General features: G+C 39.9%; 1 protein-coding gene across 1 annotated transcript in view; it reads left to right on the top strand.

The window, feature by feature from the left end:
- The window catches only part of loxhd1b (lipoxygenase homology PLAT domains 1b), a 53,353-nt gene that overhangs the window by 13,895 nt on the left and 15,143 nt on the right, over window positions 1–24,315 (top strand). Inside the window, exons 7-28 of the mRNA XM_052093891.1 lie at window positions 1,215–1,338; window positions 1,429–1,679; window positions 1,821–1,956; window positions 2,033–2,193; window positions 4,138–4,224; window positions 4,316–4,451; window positions 6,209–6,363; window positions 6,446–6,606; window positions 7,480–7,556; window positions 7,658–7,854; window positions 7,953–8,145; window positions 8,239–8,399; window positions 9,500–9,815; window positions 12,059–12,210; window positions 14,098–14,228; window positions 14,425–14,570; window positions 14,832–14,936; window positions 16,310–16,438; window positions 17,940–18,104; window positions 22,278–22,459; window positions 22,534–22,650; window positions 24,060–24,222. Coding sequence (XP_051949851.1) covers window positions 1,215–1,338; window positions 1,429–1,679; window positions 1,821–1,956; window positions 2,033–2,193; window positions 4,138–4,224; window positions 4,316–4,451; window positions 6,209–6,363; window positions 6,446–6,606; window positions 7,480–7,556; window positions 7,658–7,854; window positions 7,953–8,145; window positions 8,239–8,399; window positions 9,500–9,815; window positions 12,059–12,210; window positions 14,098–14,228; window positions 14,425–14,570; window positions 14,832–14,936; window positions 16,310–16,438; window positions 17,940–18,104; window positions 22,278–22,459; window positions 22,534–22,650; window positions 24,060–24,222 — 3,445 coding nt within the window. The remainder of the gene's footprint in view (window positions 1–1,214; window positions 1,339–1,428; window positions 1,680–1,820; window positions 1,957–2,032; window positions 2,194–4,137; window positions 4,225–4,315; window positions 4,452–6,208; window positions 6,364–6,445; window positions 6,607–7,479; window positions 7,557–7,657; window positions 7,855–7,952; window positions 8,146–8,238; window positions 8,400–9,499; window positions 9,816–12,058; window positions 12,211–14,097; window positions 14,229–14,424; window positions 14,571–14,831; window positions 14,937–16,309; window positions 16,439–17,939; window positions 18,105–22,277; window positions 22,460–22,533; window positions 22,651–24,059; window positions 24,223–24,315) is intronic.

Genomic DNA, 24,315 nt, shown 5'->3' with positions numbered 1-24,315 from the left:
TGAAGTTGGGGGCCAGTTGGTCAGCACAGGCTTCCATACAGGCAGGTGAAGCACTGTCTGGGCCTGAAGCTTTCCTAGTCTTTTGTTTCTGAAAGACCCGGCACACATCCTCATAAGTGTAGGTTGAGTAGCAGGAGGGGGGTTCCAGGAGGTGTTGATGTGTGAGTGAAGGGAAGTTCAGAGTGGGTGTGGGGTGTGAGACTGGGCTTTTCAAACCTGCATTATTCAGTTCATCAGCCATTCGTTGATACAGTGTAAGGGGGTGGTGTCTTATACCTGGTGATGATTTTTAGGCTTTTCCACACAGATGCAGGATTGTTGGCTGAAATTTTTTTTCAGCTTATAAGAGTAGCTTCTTTTAACCACTGTGATTACCTTAGTAGGTGTGTTCCTGGCCTGGTTGTACAATGTTTTATCCCCACTTATGTAAGCATCCACTTTGGCATGATGAAGCTGTCTGAGTTTTCCTATAATCCATGAATGATAAAAAAGATCTTGTTTCTGTTGCGAGATCTGACATCACTGCATCTGGGATTTCACCCACCCCTTAGCACAGTACTGTAATTTTAAAAATAACTTTTTAAACATTCATTTTTAGTCCCTGTTGGTAATCAACACAATGCCACAAATGCTGTCGATTGAGTTTAATTGCATTGAACATGGAATATTCTTTTAACTCAGCACTAAACAAAAACCATGCAATTTTTGAGCAGTCAGTAGTAGCCAATTAGTGACCGATTCACTGAAAATGACCAGACCATAAGTGTCCTTCTTTCACATTTAGCATCTTGAATGAATGTCTGAATAAGAACCAGTTCTCCATTTCCAACCCTAAGTATAATGCAGACCAAGAGAGACTGTTTGAACGTTGAATTGTACCTTTCATTCTGTGCTGTAACACACACGAGCATGTAACAGCCGTGGTAACAGGTTTGTGAGCTAGTGAAGTGCCCGTGCTCCACCTCATATCACATCTATCAGATTGTCCGTACAGGATGAGGTCATTCACTCAAGCTCTAGTCATCTTATCCACACTGAAAGGAAACACCACACTACTCTCCTGGATTAGTTTCCTGATGAGACACACATGCAGATATGCACATAGATTGTTCACACGGACACCATCCATCACAAACATGCCACAATACTGAGCTGATACCCGTTCAGTCCAGCATATGCAGCTGTATTAATTAGTTTGCATGCTTTATTTTCAGGTGATTGTGGATGATTTGGGAAACAAGAGTGTGTATGAGTTCCCAATCAACCGGTGGTTTGCCATCGATGAAGATGATGGAAAAATACAGAGAGATAGTTTGGTTGGAGGGAGTCAACCAACTGGTAAACATTCAGAACTTCTCAAAGCCAAATGCAAAGTCAAATCTTTCAAGAATCAGACTGCAGTTATGCATTATAACAATGCTTTTGCAGGTATTGTGTATAATGTTCAGGTGGTGACTGGGAATGTCAGAGGTGCTGGTACCAACTCCAAAATCCAGGCAACCCTGCACGGTTCTAAAGGCATAAAGAACAGCGGGAAGGTCTTCCTGGAGGGAGGAAAGTTTGAGCGCGGTCTCACCGACATCTTTAACGTGGAGCTCGCAGCTCTGCTCAGTCCTTTGAGTCGAGTGACGATCGGTCATGATAATGGAGGAGTCAGTGCTGGCTGGTACTGTGAGAAGGTGAGAGGAAAATCATATCTAGGAAGACATTTGCCTGGAATAAACGTTAAAAACAAACACTTTCAAAATGAGCGCCTCAAGACTACTGATCTTTTAGAAGCTAGAAAAGGGTTGTTTTTAAAGTCTGCTTTTGTGTTGAAGGTGGTCGTGTTTTGTCCGTTCACTGGAATCGAGCAGACGTTCCCCTGCTCCAAATGGCTGGATGAGAATGAAGGCGATGGAATAATCGAGAGGGAACTGTACGAGATGGTCTCACTGAGACAGAGGAGACAAAAGAGTAAGTCGTTTGATCGTGATGTGAGAGAGACAGAGGTGTGAAGTTCATGAAGTTAAATTAATTTCCTGCTCTTCAGAGCATCCCTGGTCTCTCTGGATCTGGACGTCGGATATTTCTGGATCAGGAACCGACGCGTCTATCTTACTGCAGATATACGGAGAAAAGGGAAAGTCTGATGAGATGAGACTCGAAAATAAAACCGATAACTTTGAGCAGGGCCAGCTCGATAAGTTCATGGTAAGCTGTTCTATAAAACCTCAATATTCAGGTTAAAATGGGGTTTTCAGTGACTACTTCTTAAACTTTTAAACACGGTGTACCCCAAGCTTGAATATATATGTTATATATGGTGTTTGGCTTAAAAATTGCTAAAAAAGCCAAAAAAGTTTAACTTACTGAAGGATTTTGACTTGGTGGGTTGCGCTAAAACTCGCACTCAACATACCATATCACATACATTTTACAATCTATACACAGAATATACAATATTTAACCCTTACGCTCTTTAAGGCATTTTTAAAGATTTCCTGTTTGGATGGCAAGTGTTTGATATTATTGTAAAGAAAACTTTTTATTATTTTTAAATGATATACAGTAGATTATGATACATCTTGAGACTCTCAGCCAAAGAAAATTATGAAAAATCACAAAACAAATTTGAGCCAAAAATTTACTTGATTTCATATTTTTGTTATATGACATTTAGCGAATTCCAATCGAAACTGAATCTGCACTCAAAAATGGAAAATGGAGTAAAAAAGAGTGCCAATTTCAGCAGCAAAATGTTTTCGGGCTTACCCCTTCATCTGTGCTAAATTTAGCACTGATGAAGGGGTAACCCTAAAATGTTTTGCAGCTGCACTTTTTGCTCTTTTATTTACTCTGTTGAGGCCTCTGTATAAATAAACTCATGTGAGATTTGGCCCATTTTTGAGTGTAGATTCATCATTCTGTCCCTTTGCATATTTTTGGATCTACGCACCTGGATAACTGGATTATATCTTTGTATAATTGGACTGGTGTTTGGCGCAACATTGTTTGCCACATAACTGTATCTGAGAAAAATTTTGTGTTGATACGACAAAGCAATCAATAGTTACAACATTACAAATATAATGTATCATAGTGTCCAAAAACATCTCCAAACAAATAAAAGATAATAATTGTACATAAGAACTAATTACACATGCAAACACAACAATGACTAAAGGTTTGCATAGCATGCAGACATGATTTTAGTCATGAGATTTCACAGAATGAGTTTCATTCTGTGTCATTTGAGTCATCATTGAGTCTGTGTCGTGTATTTGGTGCCATCTCCTGGTGGTCATATGTAACATTGTGCTTCATGTGGATTATCTAATGATCTATACATTTGATTATCTTGTGTGTGGACTCGATGTAAAATATGTGATATTTTAAGTTCCGTTTATTTTTCGTGAAGTTATAAGCAAAAACGTGGCATATAAGCAACACCTACATAATTGTCAAAAGACATAGAATTATGTCACCGTTACTCGCTATATTTTAATCAGTGAGTAAAACAAATAGTCTGGTTGTATTTTACTCTTTAAGATCTTTCCAACAACATATGACACATGACTATTTGATCAGATTGATTTTTTTACTGATTGCAATAATATGTGCAGTACAATTTTTTTGTTTTATAAATTATAAAAAAGGAAAACGCTTATAATTGGTCTGTTTTTGTCATAATGTCTACATGCATTGAAAAGTAGAGCTTTTAATCTTTCAGACTACACCCATTTTGTATTGGTGAAGACTGAAGGTATTCATATTTTGACAATTGTTGTTTCTGATGGGCCCATTCAAGCTTAAAGGGTTAAAGCACACACAATTTACACCACAGTACACAAACAACACTAAAATCAATGACTTTTACTTTTGTCAGGTTTACTCAATCCTCCCTTGTTCATATTACTCAAAAAGTTGATGCAACTAGAATAACTGTCTTGACAGTTTAATCCATTTGCGTTGGGACAAATTAAATATTTTTGGTTTGATTAACTGAAAATGGGCAGAGGATTTCTAGTTCCAGCATGTTTTTTATGGGACACATCAGTGAGAGTGTTTTATGTGTGTACACTTTTATTCATTTCAGAGGTTTTCCTTCAAATCTGCTTTGAATGTGATTTATTCTACATTAATTTTATCCCTCAGGTTGAACTACCAGATCTCGGGAAACTGACAAAACTGAGAATTTGGCACGAGAAGAGAAATCCGTTCGCTGGCTGGCATTTAAGTCGAGTAAGATAAGACAGATGTTCCTGTTATATTGAACATTTCACATTATGAGACGCATGATGTGTGAGTATTGATCTACTTTATGTCTGCACAGATCTCCATAATGAAAACGTTAACAAAGGAAATGTATAAATTCCCATGTGAGCGCTGGTTGGACACTAATGAAGATGATAACGAGGTGGTGCGAGAACTTACAGCTACAGGAGAACTGATTACAGAACCTCTGCCAGGTGTGGACGACTCGCATCTGAACTGGTTTTACTGGCTTTAAAGTCTAAAAATGTCCTTGAAAAACATTAAAATACATTAAAATTAATAATCAATATAATTCATCTTGGCAGTCAGTGATTCGCTCTAAACGCAAGTGTGTTCGACACAAACCATCTTTCTCCTCAATGCAAGTGAATCTGTATTTAATAAAGTCTGTGTCATATTGTCTTTGGTCTTGCTGATGGTTTTTAAGGATAAGTTTATGTCAGATGACCCGTCCATGCTGACATCTGTCTAATTTGACGAGCTTCTATCAAGCTGGTAATTCTATTTATTTTACTATCACAACAATGAACGATTATGTGGTTAGTTGAATTTCATTATTCACATTTAGCATTACCAGAACAGACCTGTGACACACTTTTGCATTGCGACCCACCATTTGAGAACAAGACGAAATGTATATGAATATTTGTCTGGAAATAACAAAGAAGTATATATCCTGTGATCAGGGCCATAGCTAGTTGGGTGAAACGGTTCTAGGGGCCCACAGGTCCAGTGTGGCCCCACAAAAAATTCCAAGCTGTATATTGTTGTGGCAGTGGGGGCGTGGTCAAGCGCCCGTCGGGGAGAGGAAGGCGGGACGCAAGATGCACTCCGCCCCAGGGATGGGGGGGTGTACGTCATGCCGGTGGCACCCCGGCCTGAGATAACGGCGGGAGGAGTGTGGAGCGGAGGGGGGCGGGGCCGAGTCGGAATATCGCGCGCCAGGTCCCCAATCGGCCTGATGAGGTGCGTGAGGGATAAAGGCGGCCGCTGACGATGGTTCGAGAGAGAGAGAATTACGGGCATGTCCGTCATGTGTGTGTTTATGTTTGTGCTTTTGGTTGGAGTTTAATTAAATTATAATTTATGATGACAAGCCGGTTCACCCGCCTCCTTGCCCATCCTTAACTATGTTACATTGGTGCTGAAGCCCGGGAAGGAGGAGGGATGCCCATCGCAGAGTCCTCGACACTGCCGTCCACCCTGGGGAGCGCCGCTGCTATCTGCCGGGTGACAGAGTAGCCCGACCGCCCGGATGCGGTCAGGGCTACTCCGTCAGCCGTCGTCCGCGGGGCAAGTGGGGACTGGATACCCCGACCACCTGGAGCGAGGGAGCCGCTGCCGGGGGCGGAGGAGTGCCCTGCCGTCCCCAGAGACGCGGAGGGGTCGAGGACTCTGCGACGGGCATCCCTCCGCCTTCCTGGGCTTCGGCACCACATCAGGCCGATTGGGGACCGGGTGCACGATATTCCGACCCGGCCCTGCCCCCCTCCGCTCCACAATTGTTAATAGGAAAGGGGCCCAGAGCAATATAGAGTCCGGCGGCCCAGAATACCTTGCTATGGTCCTGCCTGTGATAGTAAACCTATATAGATATTAACAATCCAAAAAATATGATTTATGCAAGCACAAAAACAAGGTGACTCTATTACATATCTCGGGTCTTTTATGACCCTATACACTTATGGTAATTACGCTGTTACGAAAAAAAATCTATATATTATTTTGCTTTTTTTATTTTTTATTTATTTATTTTTTTTTATACTATTCAGAGGAGGAAGGTTGAGGAATACTAAAGAGGTGTCAGCATAACTCCCCCAAACAATGAACGAGGTCCCGGGTCACTAAAGACCCGAGCAATGCATGAAAGGGTTAAGAGATAGATTTTGTTTGGTGTACATGAATATGCTAATTTTGCTGACTGATAAATGTTATGCTTGTTTTCCTGCAGTTATAAAGTATCGAGTGACCGTCTACACGGGGAGCATGGGTGGCAGTGGGACTGACGCTTCTGTCTTTCTGTGTCTGATCGGTGACCGTGGCGACACTGGCGACCGTGTCCTAGTCAACTGCAAGAACAACGTTAACAAGTTTGAGAAGGGGAACGTGAGTCGAGTTTTAACGGAGCTCTAGTCTCAAGAACACACCACTGTTTGTCACACTAACTTCTGTGTGTGTTTTGTCACAGGCTGACGAGTTCATTATCGAGGCGGTGTGTATCGGTCAGGTGCACAGGGTGAGAATCGGTCATGATGGGCGGGGCGGAGGCTGCGGTTGGTTCCTAGATAAAGTGTCCATCAGAGAGGAGGGGCAAGCTGAGTCACAGGCTGTAGAATTCCCATGTGACAGGTTACTGTCCTCTTTTACTAAGGCCACGTCCACACTCATTTTTGTTTGAAAAGGCATTAATTTAGCTACTTTAGCGCCTCAAAAGTGCATCATTTGAACACAAAATCAAAATGTGTGTTTATGTTGTTGGAAAGCTCTCAAAGAGTAAAATACAACCAGCCTATTTGTTTTACTCACAGACTAAAATATAGCGAGTAACAGCTAAATATATGTCTTTGACAATTATGAAGCTGTTGCTTATATGCCGCGTTTTTGCTTATATATAAAAAGATCATAAAATCTCACATATGATTATTTAGAGTCTGTGATTATCTTTCAATCGAGTCCACACACAAGATAATCAGATGTATAGATCATTAGATAATCCACATGAAGCACAATGTTACATATGACCACCAGGAGATGGCGCCAAACACACGACACAGACTCAATGATGCCTCAAATGACACAGAATGAAACTCATTCTGTGAAATCTCATGAGTAAAATCATGTGTGCATGCTATGCAAACCTTTAGTCATTGTTGTGTTTGCATCTCTATACATCCATAGAGATATATAATGTTAATTAATTACATTTTCCAGCAGTTTCTTAGACTGAGAGTCTCAGAATGTCGCAATCTAAATCATTTAAAAAAAATGAAAAGTTTTCTTTACAATGATACCAAACACTTGACTCTCCTTGTTATTTCGTTTATTTATTTTTTTCTTTGTCGAGTTATAAGCCTTTAATTTTGGGTGTGCCTCTGAAACATAAACAATCTTTAAAAACATCTTCAGAGCGTAAAGGGTTAAACCCTCATAAATATGTTCCCCATTGACTTACATTGTAACTAGCTTTTGGCTTTTTCTCCATATTTATCTTCATCTGTTCAGATGGCTCGACCGCAATGAAGACGACGGCCAGATTGTTCGTGAGCTGGTGCCATTCGCAGATGGACAAAGACTTTACAGTCAGTTTAATCATTTTATGACACATTATACTGTTATATAAATATTCCAGTTGATCGCTGCTTTGAATGACGAGTTCAATCGGACGATTGTTTGGGTTCAGATGTCAGCTATCACATCGCAGTGAAGACGGGGAATGTCAGCGGAGGAAGTTCAGACTCTAAAGTGTTTGTGAAGTTGTACGGTGAGAAGGGAGACACCTGCAGAATGATGCTCGTGGTCTCTGACAACAACCTGCGTAATTACTTTGAGACCGGACGGGTCGATATTTTCACCGTTGACACTTTTGATATTGGGCAGGTATGTGTTCACTTCTTTGACTGACATATTAAAACTCTAGACGATAATTTTAGCTCTTGTAAACCTTTAAGATTTGCATTTATTCGTCTCTGACGCAGATCAACCGGCTCATGATCGGTCACACTAATGAGGGAATGCGTGCCGGTTGGTTTCTGGACAGCGTTCAGATCATGGTGCCCAATCATGGCAGTCACTACATGTTCCCCAGTCACCGCTGGCTGTGCAGAGATGAGGCTGATGGGAAAACTGAAGTGGAGATTTACCCCAGTGAAATACTCGATGTGGAACAATGTAAACACTCATACAGTATAATACAGTACATTGTATCACATGAAATTTCAGAATTCTGTTTGAATGTCAGTTGTTTGTGTTACTCTCTTCTAGTAATAAACTATGAGGTTACCGTGGTAACGGGGGACATCTGGGGGGGTGGCACGAACGCTAATGTTTTCATCCAGATATATGGAGATCAGGGAAAGTCTGAAGTCCTCGGTCTGGGGAGCAGGTCAAATAATTTTGAAAGAGGAACAACAGAGATATTCAAGGTAAATGTCTAAAGCAGCGGTTCTCAGCGGGTGGGTCCCAGGTATGTTCTGATTGGGTTGTGGAGAGCAGGGTTAGGTGTTAGGGTCCCTAACCCTAAATTGTGTGTGTGTGTGTGTGTGTGTGTGTGTGTGTGTGTGTGTGTGTGTGTGTGTGTGCACGTGCGTGCGTGATGTGTGATGTGTGTGTGTGTTAGAGTGTGTTTGTGTCAATGTGTTTGTGAGTGTGTGTGTGTGTGTGTCTGTGTCTGTGTTAGTGTGTGTGAGGGTGTGATGTGTGATGTCTGATGTGTGTGTGTGTGTGTGTGTGTGAGGGTGTGATGTGTGTGTCTGTGTTAGTGTGTGTGTGTGCATGCATGCGTGCGTGCCTGCGTGTGAGGGTGTGGTGTGTGTGTGTGTTTGTGTCAGTATGTGTGTGTTTGTGTGTGTGTGTGTGTGTGTGTATGAATCTCTTTGTGTGTGTGTGTGTGTGTGTGCGTGCGTGTGTGCGTGCGTGTGTGTGAGCGTTTAACATGAAGCTAGGTGTTCCTAACATGCTTATATGCATATTAAGCATGTTTTAGAATGTAGCTAGGCACTACTAGCATGTTGCTAGGTGTTACTAAAATGTTTCTAGCATGTTATTGCTTGGTGTTGCTAGCCTGTTGCCAACTTTTGCTAGCATTGTTAGCATTTAGCTATGTGTTGCTAGCATGTTGCTAAGCGTTGCTACAGAGGTTTAGGAGGTGTAATAGATATTTCTGCCATCTAATGTTTTAGGGGAAAATGACATCCAATAGGAACACCATTGGGAGGTCTTCAGCCCCATTGTACCCTAACAGATATAATATCATTATAGTACTTTTTTTTACTAACATTTTTACTTGTTCAAAACTGTAGAGAATACTCTGTGTACTCAAGTTTGAGAGGAAAGCATGCAAGATGTGGGAAAGATGCATCTAGAGAACAGAATGGGGCTAGGGGCTAAATTTGAAACTTTCGTATTAAAAACAGTGTTGGTAGGTTGTTGTGCCCAATGTAGAGTCCTAAAAGCAAAACAAGTTGAGAGACATTGATCTAACCTTCATCATCACACCCATTTCTGATCTGTGTCATTGCAACAGGTTGAAGCTAAAGATGTTGGAAAAATCTTCAAGGTCCGTGTCGGTACTGACGGCGCGGGTATCGGTTCTGGCTGGTTTCTGGACAGGGTGGAGATCAAGCGCCTGATGATGGCCCTGGTGCCAAAAGAGAAGAAAGAAGATAAAAAGAAAAAGAAGAAGAAAAAGAAAAATGAGGATGATGAGGAGGGAGGTGAGGAAGAGATGCGAGAGGTGGTGATGACGTATTTATTTCCCTGCGATCGCTGGCTGGCATCTGATGAAGAGGATGGAGAGATGGTGGTAGAACTTCTACCAGAAGGCAACGAAGAACTGGAGGGTATAAACCCCGCCCCTTTATCTGTCAATCATGTCATTCATCTGTGAGATCAATGCTGTCCATTCAGAATGAGTGGTGCTTGCCATGGCTAAACATGCTGCTTCAATGTCCCACCAGTTGCTTGTAGAGCGCTTTGAGCAAGGGAAAAGCATTATATAAATTAAACTCCCTATAATGGTTGCTCTGACCTTTGTTTTGGTATTTTTTCAAATCCCTAAAACAATTCTTCTTCTGTTCAAATTTCGGCATTGAACTGAGATCAGAATTTTTAGCATATTGTTATGCGGTTACTAGGGTTTTCTGTGTGGTTTTAAGGGTGCTACTAAAATTGGTTGTTACTTAGCAACTGCATAGCAACTTGCTAAATACCACTCAGAACACCATTACAACCACATCTGGCAACCACTCAGAACACCCTAGCAATTGCCAAGCATTGCCCTGGCAACCACCTGGAAAACCTCAGGAACTGAATTGCAACATGCTAAAAAGCACTCAGAATACCTTATCAACCACTCATGGCAGCCACTTGGAACACTCTAGCAACCACATAGCATTATGCTAAAAAATACACTCAAAACACCTTAGCAACTGCAATTGGAAAAACCCAGGAACTGCATAGCAACATGTTAAAAACCACTCAGAAGAGCTTAGCAACCACATAGCAATGTTCTAAAAAACACACCCAATACACCTTATCAACCACTTGTTACCATTACCACATTTAAGCAACAACCAAGCAACTGCATAGCAACATGCTAAAACACTCAGAATACCTTATAAACCACATATGGCAGCTACTCGGAACACCCTAGCAATTTCATAGCAATATGCAAAAAACAACAACATTTGGAACACCTTAGCAACTGCAAAGCATCGTCCTGGCAACAACTTGGAAAACCCAGCAACTGCATAACAACATGCTAAAAACCACTCAGAAGATTTTAGCAACAACATAGCAAAACCCTGGCAACCACCAAAAACAACCTTGGAACCACATAGCGATGCTTCAAAAACACTCAGAACAACTTATCAACCACTTGTTACCATTTCCACATATTGACAACACCCTTGCAACTGCATAGCAACATGTTGAAAACACTCAGAACACCCTAGTAACCACAAAGCACCACTCTAAAAACCACTCAGGACACCTTAGCAACCACATAATACAATATTACAATTTCCACATATTACCAACACTCTAGCAACTACATATTAACACACTTAAAACAACTCAGGACACCTTGGCAACCACATAATACGATATTACCATTACCACATATTACCAACACCCTAGCAACCACATTTCAACACTATAAAAACCGATCAGAACACCTTAGCAACCACATAATACAATATTACCATTACCACATATTACCAACACCCTAGCAACTACATATTAACACACTTAAAACCACTCAGGACACCTTGGCAACCACATAATACGATATTACCATTACCACATAGTACCAACACCCTAGTAACCACATTTCAACACTATAAAACTCAATCAGAACACCTTAGCAACCACATAATTCAATATTACCATTACCACATATTACCAACACCCTAGCAACAACATTTCAACACTATAAAAACCAATCAGAACACCTTAGCAACCACATAATACAATATTACCATTACCACATATTACCAACACCCTAGCAACCACATTTCAACACTATAAAAACCAATCAGAACACCTTAGCAACCACATAATGCAATATTACCATTTCCACATATTGCTAACACACTAGTAAATGCATAGCAACACGCTTAAACACCCAGAACACCCTAGTAACCACATAGCAATGCTAGAAACCACATAGTAACAGAACATCATAGTAACCAAATAACACCATGCCTTGGCAACCACCCAGAACTCCAAATCAAATTCATAGCGACATAGAACACCTTAGCAACAGCCAAGCATCAATCAACCATACAGAAAACCCCAGCAACTGCATGCCAACACTGTAAAAACACAAAGAATACATAAACAACCACATAGCAGCTACTTAGAAACCAACCATGACAGATGTTTTCACAGACATACACCGCTCACATTTTCTTTAGAAAGTGTAAAAATCTAATCCTATTCCAAAGGGTCTCAGGGTGTTTTCAGAGTGTCCAAAGCATTAAGTATTTAAAAGTTGCAAAATCACAGATCATTTTAGCCAGAGTATCACTGAAAATCAAGCTCTTAAATAATGAACAACGTTATACAATTGTTTTCTCCACAGAAAACACATATGAGGTCAACGTGTTCACAGGTAATATGATGGGAGCTGGAACCGATGCCAATGTTTTCATCAACATCTATGGCGAGAACGGAGACACCGGAGAGAGACCCCTGAGAAAATCAAACCATCTGAACAAATTTGAGCGTGGACAGGTGAGATGATGTCACTCATACATGTCTAAAGAGAGGAGGTGAAACATCTCACGTCGTGGCTTCTCGCTAACCGCAGGAAGTCTGGCAATCTGATCACGTCTCTTGTGTTATTCACAGTAGATGTTGTCGTATACTCTTACTCATCTGTTAATGTGAACTCATCTATTATTGAACGCACACATTGAATATGCTGCACTGAATCAAGGCCAATGTGACAGAGCGATGATCTGATGTTTACAGACTCAATGATTGTGTTTACAAGCACAACAATACAAAAATGCAACACAACACTGTTTACATTACATTGACTTGTCTTTTACGTCAAAATATAAAACGGCATGCACGCAAAGGTAAAAAGGTTTAAAGGTGTTTACGTGCAATGTGCAAAAAAGCCAAACTTCAAACGAGAAACATAAACATGAAATTGACTTGACTTAAAACATGGCTTGATGTAAACATATGCACAATACCTGACCAGGGACAATGGAAAACATGAGTGTTAGACATAGGAGAACATAAACCAATGAACAAACAGAACTCAAGATCATCAAACAATGAACCAATGAAGACAAGACACGTGAACATGGAGGGAAAACAGTACATCACATGACCAGGAACACATGACAGGAAACAGGAACTAAATGTTTCAAAACATAAATCAACAAAACACCCATGACAGCAACACAAAATAGGACTCGTTTGAAAGTTTAAAAGCTCGACTTTCCAATGCATGTAGACATTATGACCAAAACTGAACATGTGCTTTCAAATTGGCAGATAAATCAGAAGTGTTACATTTTTATAATTTTAAATTTTTTTAATTGCACTGCACATATTATTACAATCAGTAAAAACATCAGATTGATCAAATATTCATGTGTCATATGTTGTTGGAAAGCTCTCAAAGAGTAAAATACAATCAGACTTTTTGTTTTACTCATAGACAAAAATATAGCGAGTAACAGCTAAATATATGTCTTTGACTATTATGTTGCTGCTGCTTATATGCCGCATTTTCACTTATAACTTCCCGACACATAAACAGAACAAAATATATCACATCGTTATTTAGAGTCAGTGATTATCTTTCAATCGAGTCCACACACAAGATAATCAGATGTATAGATCATTAGATAATCCACATGAAGCACAATGTTACATATGACCACCAGGAGATGGCGCCAAATACACGACACAGACTCAATGATGACTCAAATGACACAGAATGAAACTCATCAAATATTCATGTGTCATATGTTGTTGGAAAGCTCTCATAGAGTAAAATACAATCAGACAAGTTGTTTTAATTAGACTAAAATATAGCGAGTAACAGCTAAATATATGTCTTTGACAATTACGTTGGTGTTGCTTATATATATCGCAGTTTCACTTATAACATCGTGAAAAATAAACGTAACATAAAAGATGACATAACATTATTTAGAGTCTGTGATTATCTTTCAGTCGAGTCCACACACAAGATAATCAGATGTATAGATCATTAGATAATCCACATGAAGCACAATGTTACATATGACCACCAGGAGATGGCGCCAAATACACGACACAGACTCAATGATGACTCAAATGACACAGAATGAAACTCATTCTGTGAAATCTCATGACTAAAATCATGTCTGCATGCTATGCAAACCTTTAGTCATTGTTGTGTTTGCATGTGTAATTAATTCTTATGAACAATTATATATTATATATATATTTGTGTGTGAAAAAGCTGTTCCTAGCTGGTTTAAGGTGGTCTCCCACTATCAGGTTTCTAGGCTGGTTTAATCAATAATTTCTCCATTTCTTTCAGTAGAGATTATCTTTTCCTCTGTTCTGCAAACATGTCACACCACCTGTATGCTTTCAACTGCTGAAATGCAGGAGGACAATTTCTCCATCACAGCAGTTGAACTGGGACCTCTGAAGAAACTGAGGATTCGTCATGACAACAGCCAACAGTCGGCCTGGTATCTGGACCGGGTGGAAATCGTGGACACTAAAGATGACACCACGTGAGTCCTGAGATTCTGGCCTGACACAGATATCACTTGAGGAGCCTGGATCAAATGAAGATCACCATGTGTCGATTTATTCATGAGTTCACTGAGTTAAACTGCTTACAGATCCCGCCACATAACACAGAACTACACACAAGCTTCTCACCGCTCAGGCGATCTAAATATCTCTTCCTATCGGGTTTCAATGCAGGTATTACTTCCCCTGTAATCGCTGGCTGGCAGTTGATGAAGATGACGGTCAGATCGCACGAGAGCTCGTTCCCGTGGATGAGGCCTTCATGAGGAAGGATGATGACGAGGAGGAGTCTGGGGCCACACTGGGCTTGGAGCAGAAAGGTGACGGGCCCCTTGATTCTCGGTCATGTGACTGTATAGTGGTAGTTATGCTGATAACATATATATTTCTATGGCCCTATCTTGTAGATATTGTCCTTTGATGTCGATTGATAGCATCCTGAAATATAATTAGGTTGAGTAAAAACTGGCACAACTTACCCCACTCTTCCCTAAGTCAATTTGAGATGTTATGAAACGAAATGTACGATAATGATCATTTCGACATGTTCAAAGAATGGCCTCTTATTTGTTGTGTTGTAGCCATGTCAACGACATACACGATGAGAATCAAAACAGGAGAAAAGAAGCATGCGGGAACAGACGCCAACGTCTTCGCCATCCTATATGGAGAGAATGACGACACAGGTGACGACGCACACTTTGGCTGTTATTGCTATAAGGGTCAATGGCGTGATGAACAGGAGTTCAAAGTCATTTTGATCGTTTTTCTGGGGCTTTAAGTAAGAAATGTCATGTGGTGTAACTGTCCAGAGACAGTAAAAAATAAGTTTAATTTAAAAGCTGGAATTATTGAAAATAGAAATGTTGACATAAGTAGTTTGGAAAAATCTCTTATTAGTGTCTCTTAAAAATAATCAGTGAATAATTATTTTTTCAAAAAGGTTTGTCTTGTTTTGATTATGGGGGTACCTAAAGGGTACCTCCTCCAAGCCCATGGGTTTAACCCATAGACTGTAAAAAAAAAGATGGCCGACGCCCCTTCGCTCTTTTCCATTGGTGAGAACTGAAGCCGCCAGTGTCCCGATATGGCGCTGACATCTTGGGACTTGAGTCTGCGCAGTTGCGATTTCGAGACCAGACCTGCGCAGTAGTGAGCAGGAAGTAAAGCCGTGAAATCAAGGCCCCGCCCTCACTCTCGCCGAATCAATCGCAAGCACACGCCCCTGCACTTTTGACTTTTGACTTATGACGGTGTGAAATAATTAATTATAGAAATTTAGATATTACATTTAAAGCTCCAATCTTCTCAGTCCTCCGAAGATCCCGAAAAAAAGTCTGTTTGTGCTTCAGTGACTACTTCACTCAGAGAACCTGTCAATCACAGCTGTCAATCATGATGTCACAGCAGAGTTTTTATAGCATCAAATAAATAAAAACAAACTTATTTTGAAAACAAACACTTGAAATGACATCAACGTGATAGAAACGACAGTAAATGACAGAAACTATCTTTGGAAAAAAGATATGTGAAGTGTAATTTAATTGTTTAGTTGGTCTCACGTCCCGTTGAATAACATGGGGAGGCGGGGCTTATGACCTATACTAGGACCAGTCACCGGGGGGCGATCGAGACGTTTTGGCTTCACTTTTAAGGGCTTGTGCGGCACACTTGGGTTAACCAACATACAGATCGCCATTTTGTTGTCATGTGATAAAAATGTTTTGTGTGCGTTTATGTGTTTTATGAGTTAAGTTATGGTGTTTTACGTGATGCACACTCAAGTGTATTCAAGGTGCAAGACAAGTGTTTTACCACCTTTAACTTGACAGTTACACCACTTGACATTTTTACATCTTTATTTTTTTAAATATATATGACACCAATATGGACAGAAATATTACATTTCTACAAGCTAGATAAATGCATTTTAAACTACAATTTTAAAAGATGTATCATGATCATTTAGGACACCGTAGTTTGTCAATGAAAAGTCAATTTGAGGGAACTGAATGAAAAATAAAATGCCTGTTTTCATGTCCGCTTGGCGAACAAACAGGAATCATCAACCTGAAAGCCTCTAAATCACATAAAAACAAGTTTGAGAAGGGAATGATCGACGTATTTACCGTGGAGGCCGTAGACCTCGGGGAACTTCAGAAACTGAGAATTGGCCACGATAACGCAGGTGAGTGTGACAGCCATTTAATCTTTCAGCCAGTTCAGGTGTTTGAATCTAGGCTACACTGGGGTTGAATGACAGGTGGTATTGAATAAGGTTTTGTTCAGACACTATTCGCTCGAATGCCACATAAAGCTGCTTACAAACAGTCAGTTGCCCGTCCAGTATTAAGTTGCTTGGCAGCTGTACAGAAGCACTCCATTCATGTTGCATTCAGCTTTGTAAAGATACCAAAGTCTGGGGGTATCTCAGCGAGTATTGATGCTTACTATCACACCTGGAGTTGTGAGTTTGAATCCAGGGAGTGCTGAGTGACTCCTTAGCAACCAAATTGGCCTGGTTGCTAGGGAGGGTAGTGTCACATGGGGTAAACAAATTGGCCCGGTTGCTAGGGAGGGTAGAGTCACATGGGGTAACCAAATTGGCCCAGTTGCTAGGGAGGGTAGAGTCACATGGGGTAACGAAATTGGCCTGGTTGCTAGGGAGGGTAAACAAATTGGCCCGGTTGCTAGGGAGGGTAGTGTCACATGGGGTAAACAAATTGGCCCGGTTGCTAGGGAGGGTAGAGTCACATGGGGTAACCAAATTGGCCCGGTTGCTAGGAGGGTAGTGTCACATGGGGTAAACAAATTGGCCGGTTGCTAGGGAGGGTAGAGTCACATGGGGTAACCAAATTGGCCTGGTTGCTAGGGAGGGTAGAGTCACATGGGGTAACCAAATTGGCCCGGTTGCTAGGGAGGGTAGTGTCACATGGGGTAAACAAATTGGCCCGGTTGCTAGGGAGGGTAGAGTCACATGGGGTAACCAAATTGGCCCGGTTGCTTGGGAGGGTAGAGTCACATGGGGTAACGAAATTGGCCTGGTTGCTAGGGAGGGTAGAGTCACATGGGTTAAACAAATTGGCCCGGTTGCTAGGGAGAGTAGAGTCACATGGGGTAACCTCCTCATGGTGGTGATTAGTGGTTCTCTCAATGGGGCGTGTGGTGAGTTGTGTGTGGATCGTGGAGAGTAGCATGAGTCTCCACATGCTGTGAGTCTCCGCGGTGTCATGCACAACGAGTCACGTGATCAGATGCGCGGATTGACGCTCTCAGACGCGGACGCAACTAAGATTAGTCCTCTGCCACCCGGAATGAGCCGAGTAACCGCGCCACCACGAGGACTTACTAAGTAGTGGGAATTGTGCATTCCAAATTAGGGAGAAATGGAGATTAAAATAAATAAATAAAAGATACCAAAGTCTGCATTAAATCTCATTATGATTTTCTTTACATTCACATTTATGCATTTGGCAGACCCTTTTATCTAAAGCGACTTACAGTGCACTTATTACAGGGACAATCCCCCCGGAGCAACCTGGAGTTAAGTGTCTTACACCACCAGCACTTCATTATATTTAATGTAATGAATATAGTTGACTTTTCTCATTACGTTTGAGTCCTAAGACCGTTGAATATACTGTAGAGAAATGGCACCAGGACCTGTGGGAACCCTGTTGTTTTTTCAGGAGGATCGTCTGGTTGGTTTTTGGACTGGGTAGAGATTGATGCTCCGTCTCAGGGCCAGAGACTCCGGTTCCCATGTGGCCGCTGGCTGGATTCAGGAGAAGATGATGGAGCGATGGTGAGAGATCTGTATCCTGCTGACCTGCAGACTGAACTTTATACTCCATGTAAGAAACTATAAATCACTCGCTGGAGCCCCGCTGAACATACACAGCATTTCTGTCTTTTACTCATTGACTCACTAACATTGTGAGTTTCATTGCAAAAGTTCAGTTTGACTCGTTCTGTGTAATGAGTGTCCAAAGACGAGATCCACACAATCCATTCGTCATTGAATAATGTTTCTTTTAATATCCTTTCTGTTCTTTACAGTCAGCTGTTGATCAACAACAACAACAATAGAAACATTATAGTCATATTAAGAAGCCGTTCACTCTCGTTAGTATCAACCAAAACTCTTCTGAGACGCTCGTTGAACCGACTCTTAAAGAGACAGTACCGTTTTAAATGCTCGTTCTACACATCAGTTTAAATAGCTCAAATTATGCATGCAAACGATAAACATGTAACTATAGATATTATGGGTCGATGACATCACGCTTCTTTTTTGTCCACATCTAATAAATGATTAATGATAATATTATCATTATTAATTAGTGATTAACATGTTTCAGTTGGCAACAATTATTTGAACTGTAACTGATGCAGCGTGCAGCTTCTCATTTCTTAAATACCCATGTTGGAAGATGTGTCCTGTGGTCTGTGTTTCAGAAGGGGCAAATTATTGTCCTGCATCAAGCTGTGTGACCACAAGAAAGCCACTTGTTAGTGAGGCCAATCGGGAAATAACGACTTCAGTGTGCTAGGATAATAAAGATTGGACTGCGGAGCGATGGAGAAAGGTCATGTGGTCTGATGGGTCCAGATTTATTTCAAATTAGAACTCTGATTAATTTGAGTGATTCGGTTCATTTGGACAGTTCATGTAAATGAACCAGATAAAATAAACGATTCACTTATATTCAGCATTGTGAAATCTGATTCATTTGAGTGAATCGGTTTATCTGGACAGCTCATGTAAATGAACCGGATAAGATAAGCGATTCACTTATATTCAGCGATGGGAACTCTGATTAATTTGAGTGATTCGGTTCATTTGGACAGTTCATGTAAATGAACCAGATAAAATAAACGATTCATTATATTCAGCATTGTGAACTCTGATTCATTTGAGTGAATTGGTTCATTTGGACAGTTCATGTAAATGAACCAGATAAGATAAGCGATTCCCTTATATTCAGCGATGGGAACTCTGATTCATTTGAGTGAATCGGTTCATTTGGACAGTTCATGTAAATGAACCAGATAAAATAAACGATTCACTTATATTCAGCATTGTGAACTCTGATTCATTTGAGTGAATTGGTTCATTTGGACAGTTCATGTAAATGAACCAGATAAGATAAGCGATTCCCTTATATTCAGCGATGGGAACTCTGATTCATTTGAGTGAATCGGTTCATTTGGACAGTTCATGTAAATGAACCAGATAAAATAAATGAATCACTTATATTCAGCATTGTGAACTCTGATTCATTTGAGTAAATTGATTCATTCGGACAGTTCATGTAAATGAACCAGATAAAATAAACGATTCCCTTATAGTCAGCGTTGGAAACTCTGATTAATTTGAGTGAATCGGTTCATTTGTACAGTTCATGTAAATAAACCAGATAAAATAAACGATTCACTTATATTCAGCATTGTGAACTCTGATTCATTTGAGTAAATTGATTCATTCGGACAGTTCATGTAAATGAACCAGATAAAATAAACGATTCCCTTATAGTCAGCATTGTGAACTCTGATTCATTTGAGTGAATCGGTTCATTTGGACAGCTCATGTAAATGAACCAGATAAAATAAACGATTCACTTATATTCAGCATTGTGAACTCTGATTCATTTGAGTGAATCGGTTCATTTGGACAGTTCATGTAAATGAACCAGATAAAATAAATGATTCACTTATATTCAGCATTGGGAACTCTGATTCATTTGAGTGAATCGGTTCATTTGGACAGTTCATGTAAATGAACCAGATAAAATAAACGATTCACTCATATTCAGTATTGTGAACTCTGATTCATTTGAGTGAATCGGTTCATTTGGACAGTTCATGTAAATGAACCAGATAAAATAAATGATTCACTTATATTCAGTATTGTGAACTCTGATTCATTTGAGTGAATTGATTCATTTGGACAGTTCCTTATATTCAGCATTGTGAAATCTGAATCATTTGAGTGAATCGGTTCATTTGGACAGTTCATGTAAATGAACTAGATCAAATAAACGAGTCCCTTATATTCAGCCTTTGGAACTCTGATTCATTTGAGTGAATCGGTTCATTTGGACAGTTCATGTAAATGAACCAGATAAAATAAACGATTCCCTTATATTCAGCCTTTGGAACTCTGATTCATTTGAGTGAATCGGTTCATTTGGACAGTTCATGTAAATGAACCAGATAAAATAAATGATTCCCTTATATAAAGCACTGTGAACTCTGATTCATTTGAGTGAATCGGTTAATTTGGACAGCTCATGTAAATGAACCAGATAAAATAAACGATTCACTCATATTCAGCATTGTGAACTCTGATTCATTTGAGTGAATCGGTTCATTTGGACAGTTCATGTAAATTAACCAGATAAAATAAATGATTCCCTTATATTCAGAGTTGGGAACTCTGATTCATTTGAGTGATTCGGTTCATTTGGACAGTTCATGTAAATGAACCATATAAAATAAATGATTCCCTTATATTCGGAGTTGGGAATTCTGATTCATTTGAGTGAATCGGTTCATTTGGACAGTTCATGTAAATGAACCAGATAAAATAAATGATTCACTTATATTCAGCATTGTGAACTCTGATTCATTTGAGTGAATTGATTCATTCGGACAGTTCCTTATATTCAGCATTGTGAAATCTGAATCATTTGAGTGAATCGGTTCATTTGGACAGTTCATGTAAATGAACCAGATAAAATAAATGATTCCCTTATATAAAGCATTGTGAACTCTGATTCATTTGAGTGAATCGGTTAATTTGGACAGTTCATGTAAATGAACCAGATAAAATAAACGATTCCCTTATATTCGGAGTTGGGAACTCTGATTCATTTGAGTGAATCGGTTCATTTGGACAGTTCATGTAAATGAACCAGATAAAATAAATGATTCACTTATATTCAGCATTGTGAACTCTGATTCATTTGAGTGAATTGATTCATTTGGACAGTTCCTTATATTCAGCATTGTGAAATCTGAATCATTTGAGTGAATCGGTTCATTTGGACAGTTCATGTAAATGAACTAGATCAAATAAACGAGTCCCTTATATTCAGCCTTTGGAACTCTGATTCATTTGAGTGAATCGGTTCATTTGGACAGTTCATGTAAATGAACCAGATAAAATAAACGATTCCCTTATATTCAGCCTTTGGAACTCTGATTCATTTGAGTGAGTCGGTTCATTTGGACAGTTCATGTAAATGAACCAGATAAAATAAATGATTCCCTTATATAAAGCATTGTGAACTCTGATTCATTTGAGTGAATCGGTTAATTTGGACAGCTCATGTAAATGAACCAGATAAAATAAACGATTCCCTTATATTCAGCGTTGGGGTCTAATGAGTCCAGATTTACCCTATTCCAAAGCGATGGGCACGTCAGGGTAAGAATGATGCCCTCGTCATGCATAGTGCCCGCTGTACAAGCGTCTGGAGGCGGTGTTATGATCTGGGGGTGCTTCAATCGGTCAGGTCTCGTCTCAGCAACATTATGTGATGATAAAATGAAGTCAGCTGACTACCTGAATGTACCGAATGACCAGGATATCCCATCAATGGATTATTTCTTCCCTGATGGCACGGGCATATTCCAGGACGACAATGCCAAGAGTCATCGGAAGTCCTGATCTTAACCCCATTGAAAGTGTTTGGGATGTGCTTTAGAAGACTGTACCTCTACCGTCATCAACACAAACCTCGGACAAACATTAATGCAACTCTGGATGGGAATAAATGTTGTGACGTTGCATGAGGTTATCGAACGCGCCGTAATCAAAGCTAAAGGTGGTCCAATGAAATATTAGAGTTGGCTAAGTTTACGACTGCTATTGTCCTTGCTATGAAAGTTGTTATGGAAGGAATATCCCCTTCACAATACTCTATAAAGCACCAGGCAAATGGACACAAAGATCAATGAAGATTGAACTATTATTATTTGAAGAAGTGCTTTTGTGTTTGTTTCTCCTTCACCGTCTCCAGTTGTCCCGTACGAGATCACGACCTTCACGAGTGATGTGTTCGCTGCGGGGACTGACGCTAATGTCTTCATCGTTCTCTACGGACAGAATGCCTTGTGCTCGCAGCAGAAGTATCTGTGTGTAAATAAAAGAGAACGACGCTTGTACTTTGAGAGAGGAGCTAAAGACATGTTCATCGTGGAGGTGAGTGCACAATAATCTTTCACAGACTGCACTGAACTCGTGCTTATTGAACCGTGTTTATTGTTTCTGTGAAGCTGGAAGATGTTGGAGACATCATCGAGAAGATTCGTATCGGACATGATAACAGAGGAACAAACCCGGGCTGGCACCTGGACAGGGTGGAAATCAGAAGACTTTTAAGGAAAGGAAAGGTAACACTGGTCTCTATGCTGAAGAAAACACTTTTTGACAGTAGCTCAGATTGTCACAATAGTGTCACTTTTCCAGCGAGTAGCACAAAACACATTTGGCCCTTTATATAGTGAACGCAGCAGTAGAGCCAAAGGAAGTGATCAACACTCACGAACACCCCTCTAATATAGTGCTGTGAAAAAGGAATAATTTAAGTGAATCCGTTTTTTCGCACAGTTTATGTGAATGAACCAGATAAAATAAACGATTCCCTTATATAAAGCGTTGTGAACTCTGATTCATTTGAGTGAATCAGTTCATTCGGACAGTTCATTTAAATGAACCAGATAAAATAAACGATTCCCTTATATAAAGCATCGTAAACTATGATTCATTTGAGTGATTCGGTTCATTCGGACAGTTCATTTAAATGAACCAGATAAAATAAACGATTCCTTTATATAAAGCATTGTGAACTCTGATTCATTTGAGTGAATCGGTTCATTCGGACAGCTCATGTAAATGAACCAGATAAAATAAACGATTCCCTTATATTCAGCGTTGTGAACTCTGATTCATTTGAAGGATTCGGTTCATTCGGACAGTTCATTTAAATGAACCAGATAAAATAAACGATTCCCTTATATAAAGCATTGTGAACTCTGATTCATTTGAGGGATTCGGTTCATTCGGACAGCTCATGTAAATGAACCAGATAAAATAAACGATTCCCTTATATAAAGCGTTGTGAACTCTGATTCATTTGAGGGATTCGGTTCATTCGGACAGTTCATTTAAATGAACCAGATAAAATAAATGATTCCCTTATATAAAGCATTGTGAACTCTGATTCATTTGAGGGATTCGGTTCATTCGGACAGCTCATGTAAATGAACCAGATAAAATAAACGATTCCCTTATATTCAGCGTTTGGAACTCTGATTCATTTGAGTGATTCGGTTCGTTTGGACAGTTCATGTAAATGAACCAGATAAAATAAATGATTCCCTTATATAAAGCATTGTGAACTCTGATTCAATTGAGGGATTCGGTTCATTTAAATAATCCGGTTAAAAACGATTCATTATTTTTTAGCGTTGTAAACGGAATAATTTTTGTATTTATTTCGGTTTATAGTGGGTTTGTTTGAACGTTTCATGTAAAAAGAATCAGTTTAAATAAATTATTCACGTATTCACTTGAGTCCCTCTATTTTTAAGTGAAATATTGAGTTAATTGCTGCTGTTTATCACTATATTTACACCTAATTGTTTATGCAATGCAATTAAATTTAGACATTTAGGTGTGAATAAAGGCTCCAGATATTGTTGTGTCTGTGTAGTGCATAATGTACATTTGTGCTAAATGTAGTATTTATAGTAATGTGTGTTAAACTGTCGTGTGTACATATGGACTATAAACACTGAAGGGTTCAGAGACGACTATATTCCCCTGCGAGCGCTGGCTGGCGAAGTCTGAAGATGACGGGGAGACGGTGAGAGAACTTGTGCCCTCTGACATCATCACTGAGAAACTGCTGAGAGACGGGACGCTCAAACACAATGAGATCGAGGTGGAGGACGCTCTGGAGAGTACGATACATTAACATTCATCCTACACACAGTGTCACACCTATAACCTCCGTTAACCCCTTAAACACTCAAATGTAAAAGCTCACTAATTGC

The sequence above is a fragment of the Xyrauchen texanus genome, chromosome 27 (assembly GCF_025860055.1).
Source record: "Xyrauchen texanus isolate HMW12.3.18 chromosome 27, RBS_HiC_50CHRs, whole genome shotgun sequence".
In the NCBI taxonomy this organism is placed as follows: domain Eukaryota; kingdom Metazoa; phylum Chordata; class Actinopteri; order Cypriniformes; family Catostomidae; genus Xyrauchen; species Xyrauchen texanus.
This window is presented reverse-complemented; position numbering and strand designations above follow the sequence as displayed.